The sequence below is a fragment of the Pongo abelii genome, chromosome 6 (genome assembly GCF_028885655.2).
Source record: "Pongo abelii isolate AG06213 chromosome 6, NHGRI_mPonAbe1-v2.0_pri, whole genome shotgun sequence".
Lineage (NCBI taxonomy): Eukaryota > Metazoa > Chordata > Mammalia > Primates > Hominidae > Pongo > Pongo abelii.
The window spans coordinates 129805069-129831423 of NC_071991.2; the positions used below are offsets into that span (position 1 = coordinate 129805069).

At 46.9% G+C, this 26355-nt stretch overlaps 1 protein-coding gene across 2 annotated transcripts in view; it reads right to left on the reverse strand.

Moving 5' to 3' along the window:
• PLXNA4 (plexin A4) overlaps window positions 1-26355 on the reverse strand; it is a 452610-nt gene that overhangs the window by 344372 nt on the left and 81883 nt on the right. For both annotated transcript variants that reach the window (XM_054559822.2, XM_024249841.3), the window contains exon 3: window positions 22062-22244. In XM_054559822.2, coding sequence (XP_054415797.1) covers window positions 22062-22244 — 183 coding nt within the window. The remainder of the gene's footprint in view (window positions 1-22061; window positions 22245-26355) is intronic.

A 26355-nucleotide genomic window follows, 5' to 3' on the forward strand; every position in this document is an offset into this window, starting at 1 on the left:
CCTGTGTTCTTTTAGCAGATTTGCAGAGCCATCTATCAAGAAGCTTAAATAATAGGACCATAGTTGCAATTGCCTGTTCACAGGCTCTTGGGCTTTCTGGGTGATTAGAGGAGACTCCTGCTGGGGGAAACTGCCTGACTAGAATGTTTTCTAACCTCTTAGAGAAGCTCCCACGGCCGCTACGCCTTAGCTGCCCTCCATGATCATTAGCGACTCCCTAAGCAGCCCCGTCAGGTAAACTGCACACTACTTGCTCCACACGTGGAAGAGCCTCAGATGGACTGAGAAGTCACTGGTGGGATGCGGACTGAGAGTCCACAGCCCCTGAGGCTGCCTGTCCCCCAATTCATCAAGTCACAAAATAAGATGAGGAGCTCCTAGCCCACCTATCTGGGGTCATCTCCACAGCTCTGCAGAGTAGCTGGTCTTGGGGCCAAAAGAGGTGTGAGGGTAATTGACCTATATTGGGGAGTGAGTTTGCATTATTTTTCCAGAGCTGAGTCAGTCACAGTCCCTCACAGCCAAGGTGACCCATTAGGCAAGAGCTCAGGGTTCCACCTGAGACCATGGGCCAGTGGTATTTGCTGTCCCCCTGCAGGGGACACTTGAAAGACCTTGGCCTTGTTACTATACTGCTTCATACAACTTGACCCTCCCATCCTAGGCTCTGAAAACTGGTCTGCTCACCAATGGTACTCACCAAAAACTTCTTTGAAGTTCCCACCTCTCAGCTGGGCATCATGTCCCAGCACATGTCCCAAGCACATCCTGTCCCAAGCACATCTTCTGGTCTTCAGTTCAAAGATGGGAAATTAACACACAGAGAGAAGGCAAAGTAGCTGCCAAAGATCACAAAATTAAAAGGCATTGAACCTAGGGACCCAGGCTCCCAGCCTATTCCCATGATGGCCCAAGAGAATATTCCCATAGGTGGTATGGGAGTAAGTTGTTTCAGTCTTTCTAACGCTTCAAATAACCTCATTATTCAGGATGGTGGTGTCCAAGTGGTGAAACAGACCATCCCTGGATGGCAGCACTGCCGAGGAACACACTTATTGGCTGTGGGATCCTTTCGCTGGCTCACTTTGGAATGCCAACATGTTCCAAATCTCTCCAACTTAATGAAACACCTGTCCCCTCTAATGCCATCAGCAGTAACTGCACATGGCTCTCACACTTGCACACACATGCACACAGCTCCAGCTGGCTCATTGGGTGGTTCCTTGGGTACATCTAGCTGCACTCCCCAATCCGTCCTGGTGTGACCGAGTTAGAATAAACCCCTCCAGTCCTTAGCTCTCTGGAATAAGAGAAAGTTTTACCAAAAAAAAAAAAAAAAAACCTGTAATCTGGTATCAACTGGGCCTAAGATAAGCCTCAAGTAATTACAACAGAGATAGACAAATCTTACATTCAAACTGCCAAGGCTTTAAATGACACACACACACACATACACACAAACACACATACACACACAGACAGATGGTATTGCTGAAAACTTAAAATACAACTCATATTTAGAGGACATGATTTAGAAATTGTCCCCAGTTACTATTTTGTAAATTGGTGCTTACACATATACCATATGTATTCGATATCAATAATTTTTCCTAATAATGTTATTAGCTTGCACACTCAATCCCAGCGAACTCTGAAGGAAAAAACTCTCATCTCAAAAATCCAAAGAGCTGAGGTCAGGTGAGGAAGTCTTAGCCTTATGGCGAAAAACTAGAAGAGGCAGTCGAAGGGGCAGGCAATGCTTCTATCGTCCCTTTTTAGAACACTGCTCTGTGTCCCTCTCACTCTTCCTGCAGAAGTAGGAGTAGAATGAGATGAGGAGAAAGAGAGAAGAATGCTTTGAAATAAGTTATCCAAAATGGCAGCCAGGTCCTCCTCCACTTTTCCAGGAACACCTCCCTCCTTTCAATACACACAATACACACACACACAATATACACACACACACACAATATTTATGCATGACTGTTACATACACACATTTGAGGAGAGAAGGAATTATGTAACACATCAGCTGTTCATTTTCACAGGCCCACTTGAAATGGAGCTCAATCCTATAAGTATAGAACCCTGGGGTGAGAGTCTAGGAATTTCAACAGGCCCCGAGAAAAGGCCCACTCTGAAGCACAGAACATGGCCTGTGGAATGCTTGAAAGCTTCCAGCCTGGAGGGTAACCTGAGATGTTAATACCAAGTGTTTCCTCTCTGGAGCCTCAGTCTCCACATATCCCCCAGACTAACCCCTACAGAGCTGAGTATCTGGTAGGGAAACTAAATTGAGCTCTGAAATGCACACTAACCAAAAAAAAAAAAAAGTATTTTAAGTTCAAAAGGGAAAAGTGGCACAATGTCACGATGTAATACAAGGGCATGAGTTTTGGAGTCTGTGGACGAAGAAGTGCCTTACCTCCCTGGGTGTAAATTTCTTTAGGGTAAATTGGAGCAAAAATCCTTACCTTGCAGGGTTGCTGTGAGGGCCTTAGACCATACATGTGTAAAACATTGATAGCACAAGGTTCACCATGGAGTAGTTGCTCACTGTTCTCTCATTTTCCATTCTCTCTCTTCCTCTCCCCAGCCCTGACTGATTGGAAGTGATTTCCACTTTTGCAGCAGACCCAGCCTCAGCTGATGATTCACCTGGTTGCTGGAAGTGAGTTCTATTTATCAACCCTGGGATTGATTTGATTGTGGAGCTCTTAGCTTTTCTGAAACAGGGCTCCATTTGGATGCTTTCAAAGCCAAGCAGAGAACATGCCCTTTCAGTGAGAAAGTAGCTCATGGTCTTCATTCCAATATACTTCTGCGGTTTCTCAATGCATTCGTCCATTCTAATTTTTCTGTCTACATCACACACTGCCTAAAATCACATCTTGCTCAACAGTAAGTGTTAAGCGGAAGATGGCAGTGGTGCCAGGAAATTATCAGAAGAAAACAGAAACAAAACCCAAAAACAGAAGCCTGGTCAATCATGGTTTCCCTTGACCAGTAAACAACCAAGGTCGATGGTGACTCCCCTCTGGGAGAGAGGACACCATTTGCCACTGTCACAACTGGCCCTGCATACTGTCAGGTTCAGTGGCAGATCTTCTCATTGGGCTCTAGTAGCTGCTCCACATGCCAGAGCCACCAAAAGCCTCTCTGCCTTGTCCAGTTAAGACAAAGATGAACTTCCCTAAAGCTTTTTATGCCCAAAGCTCTCCAAAACCAAGAGGAAGAAACTCTGCATGTAATGAAACCTCAAATAATGTCAATGACACTGAGAAGTTTACAGAGAGCTCCTCTCAATAAATATCCAAGACGGAGAGCTGACAGTTCTCTTGACCAGTAGAGTTCACCAGGCTCAGAAACATGGGGGGCCTGTCCTCACCCCATCTGGCTTGGATCAGAGGACCTGAAGTGCTCTAGTTGGGAATGATGGCAAAGTTTGGTGGGATTGTCAGTCTTTGTAAAAACTTTCTCACCTTCTCTTTGGATGTGGGCCTCTCAGTGGACCTATCTGGTCCCAAAATGCCATCCCCCAAAGTTCACACCTATCCCCAATCAGTTTTGCAGATGTTTTAGAGGAATCTCCACTTCTATAGGTAGAATCATGCCCCCTCCCCAAAGATGTCCACATCCTAATCCTCAGAACTTACGAACAGGTTACCTAACACGGCAAAAGGGACTTGGAAGATATCATGAAGTTAAGAACCTTGAAAAAGAGAGATGAGCCTGGACTATCCAGGTAGGCACACTCAAAAAGCAGAGAACTTTTCCCAGCCGTGGTCAGAGGGAGGGAGACTTGACTACGAAAGAAAGACCAAAAACATGGATCACTGCTGGCTTCGAAGACGGAGGAAGAGAACTGTAGCCGAGGAATGTGGGTGGCCTTTAGAAGCTGGAAAAGACAGGAAATAGATTATCTCTCTCCTAGAACCTCCAAAAAGGGATGAGCTCCTGGAAAGGCATGAAGACCTGCCAGTGCCTGGATTAGCCCAGTGAGACCCATGTCAGATTTTTGACCTATAGAACTGTGACATAGCTTGGATATGAGTCCCCGCCCAAATCTCATGTTGAATTGTAATCCTCAGTATTGGAGGTGGGGCCTTGGGGGGTGTGATTAAATCATGGGGTGGATTTCTCATTAATGGTTTAGTACCATCCCCTTGGTGCGGTTTTTGTGATAGTGAGAGAGTTCTCTCGAGATCTTGTTGTTTAAAGGTGTGTGGCACCTCCCCCATCTCTCGCTGCTGCCTTATCCATGTGATGTGCCTGCTCTCAATTCGCCTTCTGCCATGACTGTAAGCTTCCTGAGGCCTTCCCAGAGCCAAGCAGATATACACCCTGCAGGACCATGAGCCAATTACACCTCTTTTCTTTATAAAGTATCCAGCCTCAGGTATTTCTTTATAGCAATGCAAGAACGGTCTAACACAAATAGTAAGACAATAAGCTGTGTTGTGTGAAGTTAGTAAATTTGTGGTCATTTGTGACAGCAGCATTAGGAATGGAATACACTGCCTGTTCCTGGTGAGGTGCCCCCTCTTCCTTCATCCCTTCAAGGCCCAACTTCTCTGAAGGTGCTGCTGGCTGAGTCCTCCCATGGCGGCACCTCACCTGTCACTCCCAGGGATCACCTTGGCCCTGCTCCTCATCAGTCCCCTCACCAGGACAGCAGCAGCAGCCTGTCCTCTCCTCTCTCCAGTTTCAAATGGCCCTGGTTCCTTAAAGGGCCTTCTAGATCTTGTTTCTAATCCCTGGGACCCTTCGAGTTCCAAACATCACTTGTCAGAAGGATAGACCACAGATGCCTTGGAGTGGGAGGAGGAGGAAGGGTGCTCTTTCAAACTCTGGTTCCCCCTTCATCCACTTCCCCACACATGGACTTGTAAAACACCAGCCACCTCGCTTTCCATGCCAAACAACAGTACACACAAGAACAAACAAGCAGGGCCACGGCCTTTCTTACCGGAACCAGGTATGTTTTCCAGCTTGTTTGTTTTCTCAGAATTTTAAAATACATCGAGTGTACTTTACTGAGCTGCCCAAAAGGGGACACACCTGCAGCATCTCATAAACTTGTTTGATCAAACAAACAAAAGCCAAAACACTTTTCTGATGGAGTATTTCTCGGAACTTGTATTCTGCAGAAAATACTCTGTAAAGTTTGCTTGTAACCATGCTCCATTATCGTCTACAAGCCTCAGAAGTCTGAGGAATCTGAGCCCACCCTGACCTTTCTTTCCTCTTCAGATTCAATCTGCATACTTGCTTTTTGATGATGAAAATAAAAAATTTTGCCCTGATACTTTTTTCCCCATATCTTCATTTATTTTTTCTTGGGGCCTAGCAAGGTCTTTTGGCAAGAAAATCCAGATCTTTTCTCGCTCAGAAATATTTTCCTTATTGGATTCGGCTTGTTTCTTAATTTGCTCTGGTCAGTTGCACAAGAGCATCAATTATCTATATTTTGCTGGATTCTTCATATCTACCATGGCTTCCCTTATTATTTTCATATTTTTAATTCCCTCCTTGGGCACAAATGCAAATCTTTAGAACAAGGAAACTGGGAGCTGAAAAGAGACAGGTAAGAATTTCAGAGGAAGAAGGAAGCCTCTCTCAACAGACAGCAGCAGGGACAATGGCAGGAGCCAGGGCAGTGCACGGGACACACCCCCAGCCGACTGCCTCCCAAGCCTGCTGGAGCTATGGAACCCAATTCCAGGCTGTCAGCAGAGACAAATTTAGCACCGATGATCTCATCTTGCAGAACAGCCCCAGGGCTCAGGGAAACATCACTTGGACAAGCTGGGAAGTGGACGTCACTGCTAGTCCCATAATGTAGGTGAAAGGCACAGGGCCCCTCTCTCAGCTCACTAAAAGGGAGCACCAAGACCACAAGGAGCAGGTACAGGTGATGGTGAGGGCATGGCCAGTGGGGAACAGGCTGGGGGGTCTGGGGCATTACTAGCCTGCTCTCATCAGAGTCCCCACAACCCCAGGCACAGTGAGCTGAAGTTCTAGGACAGGTCCACAGATATGGACACACTTCATTTGAGATGAGTGACAAACAGTACTAAACGTTATCATTGTGGAGTTACAGCTTCTCCTGTCAGGCCCACATCAGGATGTTACGTGGCAGAGTATTTACAAATGCAGCAGCAGGCAGAAGGTAGAGAGAGTGGGGCACATTCCCTCTTATTTACTGAAAATAAGACCAAATCCCTGCAAAGGGGGGCAAGGATCCCTTGTCTCTTGCAGTGAGTCAGTGGCAGAAAAAGATGAGAACTTGTCACCAGGTGCAAACCCCAAATCTTGCCACTGGCTCAAGCTGCCTCTCCATGGCTCTGAAATTGGTTTTCTGGCTTCCTTAGCTGGACACTTTTGCTGGTCAGTTTCCCTGCAGTTTCTTAGTGTGTCTGGTGGTCAGATTCTCCCTCCTGTTTCTGGAGCAAAGAGGCCTCAGCGGCTCCCCCAATGCTTCCCAAAAGCAGTCCCAGGAGGGCAGTGGTGGCAGGTCCTTTGCTGGGATGGGGACCCCTGTCTCCTGCTTCTGTAGCTAATGGACAGCATCCCATGAACCTTTGTGAAGAAGGAAGGTATGAAAATAACTAAGAAAAGCAGACTTGACACCTCTCACAAAGAAATAAATACATTTCTAAATGTCAAATAAACATAGGTACTTACAGAAGGCAGGACCCTCCAAAAAGAGTGGTTCGTATCACACTGCTAATGGAGATGGATAGTGATGGCAAATAAATATTGTCACGTTAAAAAGGCCAGGTTTATATTCAAGCACACTAGGGCCACTCCTGTGTCAGTTTCAGTCATATTAGAGAAGATTAGCTCCCTAAGAACAAGGGCTAGGAAGCTAATAAATTCCATACTGGGAAGTGCCAAGGGAATGTAATGAGGGGTTGTCAGAGAAATTAGAATGTGCGAGACTCCGTCTCAAAAAAAAAAAAAAAAAGAAAGAAATTAAAATGTACTGAGAATTTGGGGTGGCCACCAAAATAAAACCTCTCCCACCAAAGACAGCATGAACATTATTGTGGTTAAAGGAAAGAAAGTTCAACAAGCAACTTAGAACAGAACTGAGAGCATCTCTTCAAGTGAAGACTTCAGAGAAAGCTGCAAACAGAAATGGCAAAAAAAAACCCAGGACAATAAACACCTAGAAGGCGGCATTAGGGCTGTGCAGCAGAACCCAAAGGGCAAAGGCAGCATTAGCAGTGGGAGCAAAGAATCCTTGCGGGGTCAGACCCACAGGGCTGAGCCAAGATCAGATCTCTCTCTCTCTCTCTCTCACTCACACACACACACACACACACACACACACCACCTGCAGCACTGGGGCGTTTGGGAAAGACACAAAATTAGTTTAGATTGTAAAACATTTATCCTGTAGAGGCAACGTGAAATTTTTTTTCTGCAGTTCTTTTAATTAAAAGTGAGCTCATAAATCAAAGCCCCTGTTTCCAGCCTGCAGGAGGTAGTAGGAGTGAACCTAAGCCTTGCAGAGCTGAGCCTGCCCTGCCCGTCCTGCTTTCCCTCACCCAGGTTATTCACCCCAATTACAACACCACACATGTTATAGGGACTCAGTGAGTAGCCAAGGGTGGCTCTGATGAATTACATCTCACCTTCTTCATTGGGGTCTCCAAAGTTCTCCCAAAGAGATATTGAGCGCATGTACACACACACACACACACACACAATTAAATCCTATCAGAACTGGTTAATGCATCTATTTGGAGCATCTGCTGTTTCCCCTGCAGAGCCCCACCTCTGGAGACCTTCCCCCCTCTGCATTTCTACCTTGCCTGGGCTCATTTGGCTGTTTGCATTTGTGAGTCTGAAGACTCTTCTTAGAAGTTTTTTAAACACAGAAAGTCTTATGGATCCTTGCCATCTTCTTAATTTGTTTTAATTTTTTCCTCCTGGGTGAATTAAAGAATGTTCTACAGACATGAAGTCTCACTACCCTCAGCTCATTCATAAGAGAGATGGAGGGAGGGTGCATACATTAACATGCTGATTACTCCAAAGGTGACATACGTGTGGATAAAGAATTTGTCCCAAACCAGAAGTGCAGCCAGAAACAAAGTTAAGATTTCCTGGATGTCAGTTCCAAGATTTAAAGCCACACCCAGGCCTGGCTCTTAACAGTTTAGAGGGATGGATGGCCCCAGACACAGACCAGGGCAGACACCTGGGCATGAAGATTGCAGGAGTACCTAGGAGCAGTAGTGGGAGGCAGCAGGGTGGCCCACAGTGGCTCCCGTTGCCCCTCCCAGCCCTCCTTGGGATTGAGAGAATGGTCGTCATGACCAGTGGAGGAAGCACATTGATTTCCCATTTTCAAGCTGCCCCCTAGCTCCAAGCATCTTAGAGCTCTTTATGTGGCCACACTCACATGTGTTCACAGTTTTAGGGGAAAATGAGGACAAAGAAACGGAACCCCTCTAAGAGAGAAAATGTTAGAGATAGAGATGAACTTCATTTCAGCTTCCTGCCCGGTATCTACCCTTAATGCCAGGGACCGCTCTGTCACTGCATCCCCCAATCCCACTGCTTCCTTCTGCCCCTGTCCCCACACAGAACAAGAATCCAGACAAAAGCACAGGTCAAGGGAGAAATAAAGGTCCCCCTTCCCCTGACCCAACTCCTTCAGAAACAATCAGATTCAAGGCAGAGAGATTAAATTATCACTAAGCTAATTATGGGACTCACACTTAGGCTGGCCGCCGGGAAGCGAGGTCAGCAAGCAGGAGACATTAACATGAAAATTGAAGGCAGATGCAAGGAGCACTTAAAAAAAAGCAACTGGGAGACTGATTCCCCCCACACCCAGAGGAGAAAGAAACCACTCTGGTGGTTGAGGCACTGTCCATCTGGGCAATGGTCAGGGCGTTTGACAGCTAAATAGCTCTACTCTGTCATCATCCTGAAGCCAAAGTGGGCGAGTCAGAGGTAAACTGATTAGGTGGTGTGCTGCTGATCTCCCAGAGAGAACATGAGGGAGGTGGATGCAAGGCAGAGCCCAGCGGGAGCAGCCCCAGGCTTGAGTGCAGAGAAGGCTCTGCCGGTTCCTATGCTTGCATGTATGGGTGCCTCCCTGTGCGTGGGTGAACACAGGTGTGTGTGCCAGCTGGGTGTTTGTGCATGTTTATGACTATGGATGTGTGTATGCGGAGGGGATACAGAATCAGGCATATGTGAGTATATCTTATCTACCTGAAAATAGAAGGTGAAGAGCTTAGACAGAATCAAAATGCCCCTCCTAGCATAATAGCAACCCGGCAACTCCTTACGAGCTTTCTGAGATTGTTAAGGCCCCTGCAATTGCTGTCACCAGCTCAGCCATGAAAATACATATTATGGTACCCAGTTACGGATGACTGATGCTTCCCCAGGCATCATCAATATGATGCGAGTTTAAGACATGTTGGCCAAAAACTTGGCAGTCTACAAAATGACTTTGAGAGATAAAAATCAATGGTTTTCAATGCAATCTGCAGGATAGCTTCCTCCACTCAGGATTCTGACTCTGCAAGTCTCTTGCCTTTTCCAGAGAAGAGCAGGCTGGCAGGGAACCCTGACACAGAGGCATGTGAGCTTGTTTTAAGTCAGTAGACAGCTTTGGGTTCCTTGTCCTGAGAAATGGAATTTAATGGGCAATATCCTGCCTGTGTCCAGAGTGAATTTTTGGAACCCATGGTTGGCAAAGTGGGTTCAAAGGGGAAGTGGGGTAATCTCTGGAGCTTAAATTACTTAGGGAAAATTAATTTGGAAACTTTATTTAATTATAGGTAAAGAAATGCTTCCATAAATTTGGGTAATTTAATTATCCAAGAGACATCTGCTGAACACAATCTAATCATTGTATTTAAGTAGAAAAGTGCCCTCACTCTTAAGAAAACTAATTTTGGGGAGATACAAACATTCAGAGCCTGACTAATGAAAGAAAAGGAATAATTTCAGTTTCAGTTTTAGGAGGAAAAAAGTAAATCACAGGAAAATCATCTGAGAGAGGATTTAGTTTTTTAAAAATCTTCAACAATATATCTGTGGTTGATGATATAAAATCAGCCATATCCTATATTTTTTGCATATCTTCTCCAATACTAAGCAAAGAGATCACAAGCTCTTTAGGTCAAGAAGTGCCTAGCGCATTTTAGATGACCAAGAAGATAGTTCTTGACTGAATGTTGATGTTCACAAAAATAATCCTTATGATAAACTGTATGGACAGAATTATCCACAAAATATTCATTGCCCTTCTCTCCCACCTCCCTGCATACATACACACCAGCCCCCTCCCCAGGCTCCAGGCAGCGTTATATTTTCCACACCGTTCACTTTGGCTGGGCCAATAAAATCGGAGTGGGCCACCACCAAGCAGTAGCTTTAACAACCATGGCATGGTTCTGCCATCTCCCTTTTCCTTTGGCCATGAGATCAACATGTCCCAGACAGGGGCTGCCCTTCCAAGTCTCCCAGATAAATAACATGGAGCAGGGCTGCAGCCAGCCCAGGGTGCACATGAACATGAGTTGAAAATAGCCTTCATTGTTGTTGTTGTAAGCCACCTAAACTTGGGGGTCATTTGTTACCGCAACATAATGTAGTCTAAGCTAGCTGATACACAGATGCACACAGGCACTAGAAGACCCTAAGCCCCAGTGGTTCATCTTCAAATACATTTTTTTATTCAGCATGTGTTACCTTCGGGCAGTAATGTGGGGGCACCTTCAGTTTAATTGGAAGAAGGTGTAAACACACTGGGGAAATAGATCCAGCGTATTAATGAACTGTATTTTCTACGTGAAGAAAATGAACAAATTCCTTTCAGAAAAACATCTCAGCTACAATGTTGAAAGCTTCTATTGCCTGTAATTTTGGGGTAATCAAAATGTGGCTAAATAAAAACCAAATTTATAAAATGGATACATTATGAGGCTATTAATTTTAGAAAATAATTCTCCATTTTAGAAAGAGATTCATTAGTTTCCTACAATGAATCCACATTTCCTACCCAAAATGAGATAAAGAATCCCACAGCCTGGTTGAGGCAGGGAAGCCATCAGTACTATCAGCATCCCTCCAGCCATGGCCCTTCCTAGGTCACAGAGCCTCTAGGGTCCCCAGCTGCCACACTAGCTCTACTTAAGGTCAACATTGTACAAGTTCAGGCCCACCTAGGGCATAAGCCAAGACTGCCTAACTAAACCTCCCTGGATCTAAGAAAGACTCATTCTCTAAGTGAGGTTTAAGATGTATTTTTCTCTCCCAAGTCTGGTATGTCTGGGAAAAGGCCCAGAACAACTTTGATCATAAAGATGAAATAAAATAAAATATTCCAGGTATGCTAACCTGATGCATTTAAAATATGGTTATAATTACATGCAACATTTAAAAAATATGTTTACCCATCACAAGTGATGCTTGTAGTAGAGGAATCCTGTCTGAGACAGAAAATCATGGATAAGTTTTATGCTCTGTAGGGGAAGGAAGAACAAAAGGGACGGAGCTGAATTATCACTGGAGGAAATGGTGGTCTGTTGCAGAAAGACCAAGGTAAAGAATGTATTGACTTATAGATTTTTAAATGTAGACTGAAGATATCTAATCATTTTCATTATTATAAAAAACCACAATGTATATAAGGCACCCATATATGATCTTAGGTAGAATCCTGCCTAGAGGCCAAAATGGCAATTTGTATCTGAGACTCCCATGGGAATACCTGGAACACAGTAGGATTTGGTTTAAGTTTTGGATGCAATGATGAGGGCAGGTCATCAGGTGGCTTCAACATCATTCTGGCCTCTCAGGTCCAACAATACCTGGGAACACTCAAATTCAGCCACCTCCAGCCCCAGAATACTCATATCTTGGTGGGAAGGTAAAAGTGGTTAAGCAGAAAGACAACTCATCTCTTTCCTTCCAACCTCCTTGCCGCCAAAGCCTCAGAAGCCTTCTCCAGTAGGGGAGAAACTTTTTGGAAGGCAGCTCAAAAAAGTCTCATGGCCAGACATGGTAGCTCATACCTGTAATCTCAGAATTTTGGGAGGCCGAGGTGGGAGGATTGCTTGAGGTCAGGAGTTTAAGACCAGCCTGAACAACATAGCAAGACCCCATCTCTATAAAAAATGTTAAAAATTAGTGGAGCATGGTGGCACATACCTGTAGTCCCAGGTACTTGGGAGACTGAGACAGGTGGATCTCTAGAACACAGAAGTTTGAGGCTGTCGTGAGTTAGGATAGCACCACTTCACTTTGGCTTGGGTGACAGAGCAAGACCCTATCTCTTTGGAAAAAAAAAAAAGTTCCCAAAAGGAAAACTGGGACTAGGTGAGGCACTGGGAGTGTCAGAGGGCAGCCCCAAGGAAGGGAGAGCCTGTGAGGTGGGGTAAAACCCCAAACCAACACCCACTTCTCACAGATGCAACCCTTGGAGAGCCTTTCCTACAAGTACTCATAAGGGAAACCCAGGAAGCCAACAAAATAGAGCTGGGTCCCCATGCAGCTGTGCCATAACACAGGGCATGGGGAATACGGCCTTCCACCCGCACCTTAGTGAGCCCAGGACCCCACAATGAGCAAGGGAGAGAATGCCGCCTGGCAGTGGGCTTCCCGGAGTGGTTTGGGGGGGGAAGAGGATTGCTCTTTGTAGATTCTTTGCATTCTTTCATTTATTAATCATTTTTTTGAGACAGGGTCTCACTCTGTTGCCCAGGCTGGAGTGCAATGGCACGATCTCGGCTCACTGCAACCTCCGCCTCCTGGGTTCAAGCGATTCTCCTGCCTCAGCCTCCAGAGTAGCTGGGACTACAGGCATGTACCATCATTCCCAGCTAATTTTTTTTGTTTATTTTTATATTTTAGTAGAGACAGGGTTTTGCCATATTGCCCAGGCTGGTCTCGAACCCCTAGCCTCAAGTGATCCACCCACCTCGGCCTCCCAAAGTACTCAGATTACAGGCATGAGCCACTGTGCCTGGCCTCTTTGCATTTTTTTAAAAAGAGGTTTGACTATGTAAAGAACTATGCACACTTCTGAAGTAGTCTCCCTAACCTCCCATTCAATCATACTATTCCCCCAAGTCCCCATGTCTATAAAGAAATAGCAAAGCCAACACTGCCTCAGGCCTTCCTAACTCCACATCATCCTGAGCAAATTAATTGGTCAAGATAACATTTGTGATCACATCTTCACTAAGTTAAAAGTACAATACTACAGAGCGACAAGAAGGAAAAGGTAAGAATGGAGGGGGTGAAAGTGAAGAAAGTAGGCAAAGGATTGTGAGAAGAGCCGAGAAGCTCAGGTTTGGGGGCTAGACACTTAGAAGGAAAAAGAAGGTTGGACGTGCTGGTGGCAACAAGTGCTCCAGGTGACTGAGAGTCACACGGAGACTGGCTAATTAGGCCCTCTGTTCCAGAGCGCTTGCAAAGCAATAATGACCCGTGATTAGGAAGAAGCTGCCATCCTCCAAATGGGTCAAGAGAGGGACCATGGATAACCCGTCACAGGAAACATCACCCAGAACCACAGCACACAGTCCCACAGGCTCTAGGAGGGACAATTCCAGTGAGAAACCAAGACAAAGATGGGCCCAGTCTGTCCCAGGCAGCAGGCCAGGGGTAAGTGGAAAAGCACAGCTGGGCTGCCTCCTGGAAAACCTCCTCCCCTCCCCGTGGCCACCTCCCACTCGGTCTTGGGATCCAAGCTCCAGCATAATTGCTCTCGGAGAAGGAAATTGCCCATGGAGACAGGTTGGTGATGTGAGAGCAGCCATGGAGGCAGGTGTCCCATCATTTCTAAGGTGGGAGCTTCTTCCTTCATATTTAAATTTAGCCAGGGCCCTTGAGGACTCCAAACGTGAAGTCCGAGGCAGCCAGCTGAGGCTGAATGGCTGAGCCAGGGACCTGAGTCCTCAGCATGTTGGGTCCACTTCCATGCAAGCAAAGCTACAGGCAAGGGGCTGCAGAAGGGTGGATGAGACAAGTCCAGTTTTGTTTTTCTTGGTGACAAGGGTGAGAGGATTAGAACTGCTCTAGGAAGCTGAATCTGCCATCTAGGATCCATCCGAACTGATTTTCCTGTCCCTAAAGTGCTCCCCTCTTTAATCCATCCCAGGAAGATGGGGATATTACTCTATATGGGTCCCAGGACAACCTCAGATTAGACCATGTGACCTCTGGGGAGTTACCCAACCCCTTTCCTCCTGGGTAAAATGGAAGGTGTAACATTTACCGCAAAAAAAAAAAAAAAAAATTGAGGATTACATGTGACAATCAATGTAAGTAACATGTGAAAACCTCTAGAACAATCCTGGTGCCTATACGGTGTTCAAAGCTCAGTAGTTCCCTCTGCATCACCTCTTTTCTGCCAGCCCCAAACACTAACAAAACGACCCCTTCCTAAGATGCTGGGTGCCTCCCCACAGAGGCCAAAGGCAGAAGATGTGGATTCTCCATGGCCACACAGAGTTCTTGGCAGCTACTGATTCAAAATCTAAGCATCTCTTGTCCATCATCGAGCACTGCCCTCTCTCTAGATGAACGGAGCACCTGGGACTGCCTGCTGAGCCCCCAGGCCTCCTTGTTGAGGAAGGTTCCTCACCCCTGGTTCTGTGGGTGTGGCGACTGCTTCACAGCCTCCTGTTTATCCTCTGGATTCTCTACTGTGTTTGCACAATCAAAGCCACGAGCCAAAAGGCAGGATTCAGTGCCTGGGCCTCTGGTGTTCCTGAAGAAGGCTGTGTCCTTTTCCAGGCTAATAAAAGTGAACTTGAAGTTTGAAAGTGTGGTTTCAAGACCCCTCAATGGCTGAGAAACAAAGCCCTCATGTAGAAGGCAGCCTCCAACATAGCCCCCAGTGATCCCCACCTCTGGGTATTCATGACCTACAGAGTCCCTTCCTGGAGTGTGAGCTGGACCCGGTAGCTGGCTTCTAAGACAGAATGCAGCAAAGGGGATGGGGTGTCACTTCTGAAACCAGGTTTCAAAAAGACAATGGCTTGCACCTTGCTCAGCCTCTTTCTCACCCCCATCTCTCAGACATTGTTCTAGAGAAGCCTGCTGCTGCACTCCTTGTTGTGTAGGTGGCCTCATGCAGGGGCCCACATGGCAATGTAGGGATCTCTCAAGTGAGGACCTGAGGCTTGCCAACAAACCCGGGAGTGACATTGGAGGTAGATTCTTCCCCATTCTGGTCTTTAGCAGTGGGATGACTGCACCCCTAGCCAATACCATGACCCTAAGCCAGAGGATCCAGCTGAGCCATGCGCAGATTCCAGAACCACAGAAACTGTATGTATGATAATAAGTGTTGTTCAAAGCCTCTAAGTTCTGAAGTAGTTCACGGCAATCGATAACTAATACACCTGTGTCTCCTGGGCCAGGAGAGAAGGTATGGAGTGAGTGTGGGAGCTTGGAGAAACCTTTTTTTTTTTTTTTTTTTTTGAGATGGAGTCTCACTCTATTGCCCAGGCTGGAGTGCAATGGTGCGATCTCAGCTCACTGCAACCTCCGCCTCCTGGGTTCAAGCGATTCTCCTGCCTCAGCGTCCTGAGTAGCTGGGATTACAGGTGCACACCACCATGCCTGGCTAATTTTTCTATTTTTAGTAGAGACGGGGTTTTACCATGTTGGTCATGCTGGTCTTGAACTCCTGACCTCATGATCTGTCTGCCTCAGCCTCCCAAAGTGCTGGGATTACAGGCGTGAGCCACCGCGCCCAGCCGAGAGACCTCTTTTAAAAAGTCACCATGGATGCTTCTATGAGAAGCCAGAACTGCTGGGGAAAGCAGCACCATGACATCACCAATAAGCAAGCCCAGTGGACACATTCCCAGGAAGTTCCCTAAGAACAAGTATGGACTCTCAGCAGACCCCCAATCAGAACATCAACTCATGGGCTGTGAATTGGTCCAACTGCCACTGCCTTCCCCATCAAAGTGGCTGAGGAAATCATAGCAATTGCCAGTAACAAAGACCTCCCCTGGCTCTACCCTCGCTAGGCGTCTTCACTGGTATTGACATCAAGATTCTATTCTCCTATCCAGAGTCTAGCAGGTGTGAGCCCAGCAGTAAAAGGACCACTTATGGTTGGGGGCTCATTCCCTCTTCTTGCCTCTGCCTCCTCCCTCTTCCTCTGTACATCATGTCTTTCATCCTTTCCCATCTTTGTTGTCTTGGTTACATGGCCAGACTCCTGATATGCTGCTAGTTTTCATTTTAATGATATGTTCTTGTAAAGCACAATATTTTACTTCAATTGCATGTGTCACTGGATAAATTCCTCTAGTGTGTCTGACATTTGTGTATCAGCTGACTGAATGCGCTCTATGATTTGGGGTGTTTCTGCAGCACTTTCTTCAATTTTAATGTGTTTGCATTTTAATTTATGATCAGGATCTTTCTATACCAATGTGTGTATATATACACACATATGATTCAAAAAAGTGGCACACGTATCAATAAATCTTGAATTGGCAAAGCTCATTTAAGACTATCTCTTTAAATCATGTGCACTAGCAATGATCACTTGGAAAACAGAATGACAAGTGTTCCTGAGAAACTCTTTGCTGGGATCTCAACGTTTGTTTCAGGAGGAAGCCAGGAGCAGAATGCAACAATGCCTAGCTATTGGCTGCAGCAGAAACTTCATGATGAGAACACCTCCCAGGGTTTATTCAGGTCAGCACGGAGGGACCACTCGAGATCCCCCAGGGATGTGCAAGGAAGGTGGGTGGGCCCAAGGGCAGAATAGTGAGAAATGGAAAAAGATAAGAAAAGAGGGCCAGTGTGGCCACACTCACATCAAAAGGGTGATTGAGTAAGGGCTTAATAGTGTTCAAGAATATAAAATATGTCCAAGAGGACATCAACCAGCTTAGTTGCTCTTCTAATCAACTGAGTACAACTTGGGAAGAAAGCTTAAAACATAGCAGAAGAGATTGAAACGAGGTGGGAGGAAGGCCCATGAGAAGTGGATGCATTGGTCTGAGGCAAGATCAGTCTGAAGGGCCAGTCTTAGAATTACCAGGCTGAAAAGACTAACGACAGAATGCTGTCTATCTGTGGTTTAATGTGAAATCAGAGGAGGGAGGGTGGCACGCTGGCACACCTGTGGGATCTTCTGCCTGGAGCCCTTCAACCTCAGCCTCCCCTTCACACAACCCACAGGGTAAGGTCTATGCAGATTTAGTATTTGCAAAACCAGGGATGGAAAATGCAGACACAATATAGCAAATAGAGGGTCTTTTTCTGTCATGGAAATCGGTCAGCCCTGATGCTTCTGCATTTCTTTCCCTTTGTGCTTGTGATCAATCACACATGAACCTATGGCAGCTTGGGCTGGAGAAACATATAGCACAACAGAACTACCTGACCAAACCCTGTATCAAATACATATGCCCTCTGCCCTAACCGCAGATTCCTAGTCTATTTGGTGTTCCAACATTGTATCTCCATTTGATTTCCTGACACTTCCATCCATCTGCAGGGCTTTCTGTGCTATGAATATTTATTTTTAGTTAAAGTGGATTCAAATTTCCAGAGTAATTTTAGGAAGAATTCCCAGGTACATTTAGGAAGCAACAAAGCAGAGGCTGGACTCTCTGATCTGATATTGCTTTGTGACTTGAGCACCGAAGATACACACACAGCATCTGCTCCTCAGAAGCAATGTTCGCCTCAGGTGGGTCTCCCTCCACTCCAATCCACTCCTAGGTGATTCCCCCTTGTGGACCTGTGCTGAAGGTCTAGGGAACACAAGCAAATTAATTTTAAAACAGGCTCAGAAAAAAAAATTAGGAAGATTAAATTAATCTACATGACAATTCCCAATAAGAATGGTTTTTGTACTATATACTCCTATTGCCTCTCCATGGGAACGTGCACCCAGTTCCTATTCAGAGAGGCTGGTATGGATTAGTCTGTGCACAGACACATGGATGCATGTCCCGCAACTGGCTAATAGCAGGGCCAGCCAGAGTTCCGCTTAACCAACATCCATACAGTGCTCCACCCCCTTAGGTGTGAACAGTTTAACCTAGCAAAAACATCCAGGGAAGATGCAATCACCAGTGAGAGGAGCAATGATACCTCAAGTGGAAGTTTATGATGTTTTGGTTCACAATGAACATTAGTCTCTCCCACTAATGTCAGGCAGTAATTCACCACTGAACAGCAGCCATAAAAATGATCGCTTAGTAAAAGGAAAGCAAGAGGCAGAGAAAGAGAGAGAGGGAAAAGATTCCAGCAGAAATATTCAAGCAAAGAAATCTCGTGCTTCTGAGACAACACTGAGCTGATTGTCCCAACTCAAGCCAAAGGTTTAGGTTTGCTTGGCCCTAAAGCCAGTCAAGATGGCATTTGCCTTACGATTTTTACCTATAGTGGAAATGTTAACAGTCTGTAGGTTATTGCTAAGTTCTTAGACACCTGCTCATGACTGTAGCATTTATAGGTCATATTTCTTAACACACATACCCTTAAAGCTCACCACAGGAAAAGACTGCCAATACCATCCACAACACACACACATCAGAAAACATCAAAGACATCTAAATTGGTACTTTCCTCACCTCCTTTTCCCCCACTTCATGTGACGTGTGCACTAAAGGAGTGAAATTACGGTCGTCAAAGACAAGGTTGCAAATGATTGGGACTCACGCCTTTCAAGCAAAATAAAAAGTAATTTTGAGAGCAGCCCACGGATAGCTCAGTCTAGCTCCTGGACCACTGAAACCCACAGCAAACACCCTTACTCTTAGCATCCCCCCAAGCTCTCTCCTGCCCACCTACCCCCATTTCCAGTCTCTTGTCATACCATAAAGAACTCTGAAAGGCCCTTGATACACACAGGAGATTATTACAGGGCTCAGAAAAACCAACTCTGTAATTATGGCTACAGTATGATTTCCACTATTCCCACGCCCTGGCCTCAGTCACTTGCAAAACTTCCAGCAAAATCCTCCTGCAGCTCCACAACTTGTCATGACTGGGCCTCTGCCCAAAAGGTGACTGTGGTCCTGATAACCTCTGGGAAACGCAAGTCAGAATTATTACAAGGAAAGAGGAGTGGTGCTTAGTGAGTGAGTGAGGGTGGGGAATTCTATTGTTCAGGAAAAAAATAAATAAACGGGCCACTTTTGCTTTTTATTATTTCAAACAACAGACTCGGCAGCCCAGCCTTCCTTTCCCAACTCAGACTGTTCCCCTGGGCCAGCTGTGCTGAGTCTGCAGGCACGGGAGCCAGGCTTGAGCAAAACCATTAAAAGGCTGCCACTCCAAGCCTGCAGAGCAGAAAGTTTGGCCGCCCCAGTGGCCCGGCTTTCCCCAGGAGGACCGAAGGCTCATTCCCCCCAACTGACCCTTGCGCTCTTACCTTTCAAACGTTTATGCCTCACCAGCCCCACCACTGCTCTGGAAATTAGATAGAATATCCCAGGTGGCTGAAACAGAACTGTTCTTATATCAACCTACCAAAGTAAAAGATGGGAATGCCGGCCGCGGTTTATGAAGCCCCAGCCTCTTGGTGGGATGTTGCCTGTGTCACCTGTCACTGCCTGCCTGACTGACTGCTGGGCTCTGTCCTCACCTGCCTCAGGAGGGTCGTCTCTGAGCATCTTGCTGGCCCAGGCTCCTGGGGGTGTCCTGATCCCACACTCATGGTGCTGCACTTGACCTCCCTGTCAGGGAACAGATTTGGACAGGCTTCCACAGGCAACAGAGCACCAGTCACCAAATGCCTCAACCCACCCTTGGACCAACAGCACAAAAATGCAAGTTGACTATCTTGGGTTTACAATGCAGCCATGGTCAGGAAACACTTTCCTTTTTCCAAGAGAAAATAACTGTTTTGTTATGTGCACCGAACTCTCAATGTTCATTTCATTGATAACATTCACTACCCAACCAGCTCAGACAATCACACACACGCACACACACACACACATACACACACACACACCCCTCATCCAGGGTCTATTCCATCCTGCCAGCTAGTAAATAGTCCTCTGGCAGCTGGTAGGAAATTCAGTGGGTAAGACTCTTTTAGGGCAAGGCAGGAAGTTACTTCCCCATTGCACTGAGATTGAGCTCACCGGAGAAAAGAGTTAAAGCATCCCCCATACTGCCTTGCTGACATTTACTCTCAATAGTGCTCATTCACCCATTGCAGCAGGTGAAGCAGGTCTCAGTGCATGAATTTTACACAGTAATGCCCCCGGTATTTAGAATTCACTTTTCCAGCAGACCAAACGTGCCAAATCCTACTGAAGAATCGAGCCATCTGATTCACCTGCCCAAAAGCTCATGCACTTCTCTCCTCAGTGTGGACTGACGCTTGTCAGACACAATTTCAGAGTTTGGCTATCTGGTTTCCTAGCCCACCAAAGCTGGAAGCTGCAGAATGAGGGAGGAGGAAAGGTGCTGAAGTCAACCAGGATTCCTGGCAGCAACTGGAAGTGATGAGTGGCCAAGTGCACGAGAGGAAGACCCGGGAAGGCGGCAAAAATCAGACACAGGAGCTGTGTGGGGATAACATGCCCATGCCTCGCAGCATCTTCCCTGGGCATCCACAAAACTCAGTTCAATACGTGAACAAAAATCATGAGGAGTCCGAGGCAGCAAGGAAAGATTCTACTGTGTTTACCATTTTCTTCACAGAACAGAGGTAGGAAATAGAATTCTTTGCAGGGAATTATGAAATACAATTCTTAAAGATGTGTACACGATGGTTTTGCTGTTTTTTAGTTGTGACACTGAAGGCGGTCCACTCAAATTGGGAGGTTACTTCCTCCTGGGCAGCACCTGCTGTGTGGTACATCACGGACACCATTCTTGCAGAGTACCATGGTGTTTCCCCAGTGCTCATTGTTTTCTTTCCCAGTCATTACCCATAGAATTACTCCACACACAAGTTCCCAAGTCACAAACACACTCTGGAGTGCCCGCCTCTTGTCCTCCACATGCTCCTATTCCAGACACACCATCTGTCCACAGAGATGCCAACAGAAATGATTGATGGGCTGTTACATTGTTGGATGGTAAGATAGGCATAGTCCTCTAAATGTGCCCAGAACATTTCCTCTTGACCACCCAGAGCTAGCAGCCAGAAATACGGCAAAGGGAAATGGAGGGATTAAGGCTTGGTCTCAATCTTTACTCAATCTGAATCACACAATGTCCAGAGAACTCCAAGAGAAGCCAAAATAAAGCAAGCAAGAGCTCCACATGGAATCATCAATATTTCCTGGGAAAGGACTAAAATGCAATTATTGGCCAACAGGAAACAGGACCTCCTGCCTACCATCTTAGAAGGACTTTTAACCCAATCAAGAAGGGCATGCGCTGTAGGGCCAGCTCCAACTCATGAGATGAGAAGCCTAAGCACAAAACATCCCTGGGTGGATGACTGCTCCCAACACAGCTGATGAGCCAAGATCGCCCAGGACCCCAGAACCTGCCAGCTTCCGGAAGATACAGGGGAAAGGTCAGGTCCCCAGATCATACCATCTGACCTCACCAGAGCAATTTTCATGCTCCCATTGAACCCGTGGTTTTCTCAGCCCACAACTTGGCTCTGGGCCCCATTTGCAACTTTAATACGTCTGCACTTTCCTCCATCTGTTCCCTGAATGCATTCCAGATGATGCAGCAGCAAGGGGAACAGGCATGTCCCTTCCCCCTGCCCACCTTCCCCAATTGCTCAGACCTAATAAAGCCTTTGCCTTAAGGGCACAAGCCCAAATTGAACACAGCATACACCATTTAGAACAACCCTGCAAAGCTGGTCTGACACCTCTCATGTGCACACCAGCTCTAGGGAGAAGGTGAATCCACACACTCACCCCGCAACCTCAGCACAGAGGCAGAGAAAGGACAAGATGATCATCATGACCTCAACAGCAGCGTATCTCCTTAGCTCAAATCTGTATCACCTGCCCACATGCCCAAGGTAGCAAAAAGACGTAAGATGATGTCCAGCCCAGGAGGGACAGACTGTCTTCACAGTAACCAAAAGGACTGCACCTCATTCCTACCTTCTTCAGCTTGCCACTTTTGGTGCCCACAAAGGCCAGAGAGTGGTTCTTGTAGACATATGCGATGACAGACGTCATGCGGTCCCTGTCCTCCGTGAAAACGGGAATCCCACGCACCATGTCGGATACTCCCAGGGGGGCATTCATGTCCAGGCCACAGAAGTTATCATCAATGGTTAAGAGCTGCAAATTTTAAAAAGAGAAAAATTAGAAGGGAGCATCAAGGAAATTGGCAGATATATTAAGTCAGGAAACTATGGAGGTAGAAGAATCCTTAGAGATGAATCATCTGGTAACAATCCCTCTTTTTTACATGAAAAACGTCACTCCAGAGAAACTAGGTGACCTGTGAAGAGTCACCTGAGTGGGCAGGTGCAGGGACATGGCAGAAAACACAGATCCGCAGGTCTCCTTTCCCCATAATCTGTGTATCTCTGCCCCTCCAACAACCCCTCCCAGCGCCATCTTGGGAGCTTTGTCCATCATTATCATCATCATCCTCACGTGGAAAAGCCTCACGTGGAAAAGCCCTGGGTCAGCCCAGATGAGCAGGGGCTCCAGGCCACTCTGCTAAGGCACAAGAGGGATGTGGTCTCCGTATCTATACAGAAGAGGGATGTGGTCTCCATATCTGGAGCAGACACACACATGAGGACTCAAAAGTGTAGACTAGGGAACTGAAAACATTAGCATGTAAGTAGCACTATCACAACAGAGGCATGTGCAGGCAATCAGCTGGGGAAAGGAGCAATGGGGGAAGGAATGTGCTGATTCAACTCAATGTGCCACAGCTGGTGCTTTATGAGCTCCGACCTCGGGCTCCCTGTGTCTTTTAGAGCATTGTGAAGAAGGGCAGCCCTGGCCCTGCCATGCCTACACCAGCACTTCCCAAAGTGCCATCCATGGAAACCCAGGTCCCCGATATGCTCTACATAAAAGGGCTCTGCAGGCAAATTTCTAGAAAACCTTTTAACACCATCTAAGAGATTCATAACGATTAGTTACGTGAAAGGTCTGAAAAGTATTTTTAAGAAAAAATATGTTTAACTTTATCTCAGCCTCTCCTAAACATTTTATTCACTGAACTTTTTTTTTTTTTTTTTTTTTTTGAGACAGGGCCTCACTCTGTCACCCAGGCTGGAGTGCAGTGACATGATAATGGCTCACTGCAGCCTTGACTTCCCAGGCTCAAGCGATCCTCCCACCTCAGCCTCCCGAGTAGCTGGGACCACAAGCATGTGCCACAATGCCTGGCTAAATTTTTGTATTTTTTGTAGAGACAGTATTTCATCATGTTACCCAGGCTGGTCTCAAACCCCTGAGCTCAAGCAACCACCACCCTCAGCCTCCTGAAGTGCTAGCATTACGGGTGTGAGCCCTTGCACCCAGCCGCTAAACCATTTTGACTGGAACACCTACTAGTGTTCCTTAAAGAGAATATTCTCCAGATATCCTGTGAGATACTGACCCTGACTCGCTTGCTCCTGACTCCAGGAAATATAATTTCAGAAGTCAGGAAGCTTTGGGGCCAGTTCCCCCACCATATTTCCAGTGGAATCTCTCTTTTTTATACCAGGCCGTCAGGTCCCCCTTGAAACAGAGGGTCTCAGCTGGGCTCTGTGGTGCTGGGGAGTGGTGAAGACCCTGGCAGTAGCTGGTGAAAAGCCCTCCACACTCCCCACAAGCAGCTTGGGTCTCACACACACCCCTCTGGGGTGAATTTTCCACCATGTCTTGGAAGGGCTATGTGGTCTCAGAAGAGTTACTCCGTTTTCCTGTGCTTTTATTTTCTACTCTATAAAGATGACGGAAACAATCCCCGCTCTTTGATGGGCTACCATAAAGCCTATTGCACCGGTGCCTGTAAACGTCTTTGGACTTTGCAGAGAAAGGGGTGAAATAAAATACAAGGTGTCACTTTTTTAAAGGCTTCAATCCGGCCAAAGGAAAGGGCATCTGGAGAACAGCAGGCAGGCTCTTGCCAGGGAGTGTGTGAAACCAGGCCACAGGCGTTCACCTGGCCCCATCAGGCTCCTATGCTCCCTCCCAGACGAGGTGCGGGCAGGCACTGTCCTTCCAGAGAAGGTGACCTGCTGAGCATCTGAAGCCTCTCTGACGGCTCCCCTTCTTCCTACAGGGTAGGGACAGTCAGAGCGAAAACGGGGAGAGCATGGGTAAGCCTGAGCAGGCCACGTGCAGAGCAGACGTCCGCTCCAGGCCTTTGATAGCCTCTGGCCTCTCTTGCGTGGCCTGGTCCACCAGCCCAGGCCAAACACAGCTCTCTCCCCTTCCCTTAAAAAAAAAAAAAAAAAATAGAAAAATTATTGGCCAGGCATGGTGGCTCATGCCTGTAATCCCGCCAGAGGCAGGCAGATCATCTGAGGTCAGGAGTTCGAGACCAACACTGTGTCTACTAAAAAAACGAACAAAAAATTATAGGAGTCAAATTTACAAGGGAGTGTTCAAGATTTAGTCTGATCTTTACTACTCTTCCCTAAATAAGGAGATGGGGAAGGAGACAGGAGGCAGAGGGTTAAAGGGAGGAGTAGAATAGAGGAAGGGCAAATCCAGGCAAAAGGGAGAAGATGCCCTGTGCCTGCTGGATATGACCACGGCAACCTGCCAGGCCTTCCAAGGGCAGCCTGGGGTGCTAGGTGTCCTCGTGGCCCTTGAATGTTCCTACTTCTGGTTCACAAGGAGTTCGCATCCTCAACTTTCTCACGCCTAAACTGTGCTGCAGGGACCTCTGCTATCGCAAACTCTGTACATCACCCGTTATGATCCGTTTTCCCAATAGATGTGGCTGAATGATTGTTCATACTGCACAGGGTGGGGACACTGAGGCAGGGAGAAAGGGAGTCCATGTTTCACAGTTCCCCACCCCCTCTGTCACAAACATAGGCCTCATTAGCCTGAGGAGGCTTCAGGCCTCTCAGCTCCCAAAATTGCATTTCTGAGTGGTCAGGATTACTGAATACGATTCTTCCCCTTGGCTGGGCATGACACAAGCACGTCAACAGCCATGTACAAAAAGAGAGTGTACATTTGGCTGGTTACATCATTCACTCACCAGAAAGTCAGGGACCTGTGACTCTATTCCTCTGCAGAACCTCATGCAGCAAGAAGCCCAGGTGAGATCTGGGACAATGACAGGTTTCTCCCTAAGTTTCCCCGTGGCTTGGCTTCTCTCTCTCTGAATGGGTCCCCAAGTGATAAAGGTGCCATTGAGGACTTTGACCAAGCACCGTCCAGGTCTTCATGATTGCTGAGGTCCCCCAGCTATGACAGGAGGTGGCCCTGCTCTTTGTTTCCTTGAATCTGGGGTGATGGGGGAGGGATTTTTAAGATTGAAACAATGGAAAAATCACAGGACTTGGGTTCAAATGGCAGCTCAGCTGCTTCCCAATTGCACAACTTGCTCCTACTGTTCTGTAACCTGACTTTCCTTGGCTACAGAGTGGGTAAGCTTATAGGAGCGATGGCACCTGGCGAGCTGGGAAGCACTTCGATGTAAGATATTTCGTGTTGATTTTTTTGTGTATAGAAATCCTGCCTGGAACAGGGGTAGAATGGCTGCAGGGTGTGGCCCTAGCATGCCTCTCGACCACAGCATGCACTGCAAACACAGTATGCATTGCTGGGTCTGAGCTGAAACCACCAGCTAATTACAGTACCTGAAGCAGGAAGAGGGAGGGTCCCCCAGGGCCTGCAGACCTGGGAGGTGGACATGTAGAGAACAGATGCCAGGGCTGCCTGGGCCCGGGAAGGGGAGGCTAATTGGTGAAAGCCTTCAACAGGTGAGGGTTGATGTGGCTTCCTGAGCACCTGGCTGATGGGGGAAGAGAATGATTGCTCCAGCCCTGGCTGAGCCCTCCCCTGGGCCCCATTAACAGTGAGATTAGAGCCACAGCCAGAGGAGCCAGGTCTGGACTCTGCTATTATCAGGAGCCCAGCCATGCCCTAGGCCTGGGGCTGGCCTCCTGTCACTCCACAAATACACAAAATGTTTGGCCATGGTTATGATAACCCTTGTTTATTAGAGAGCAACTCTACTCTCACAAGGAAAGGAAATACGCGCCCATTACATGAGAATTTATATGGAGCCCATTTGGACAACCCTGTGGACAGACCTAGAAGCCCTGAGAGGTCCACACTCTCTGGGTCCCTATCCAGAGGACACTGGATCTTTTTTTCACTGGCTCAAATGTCCTCATAGAATGCATGGGGTGCAAATTAAGATGGCTGATCCACTGTGTTCCAAGGACTATGAGCTCAAGGACAGGGGCCACGTTTT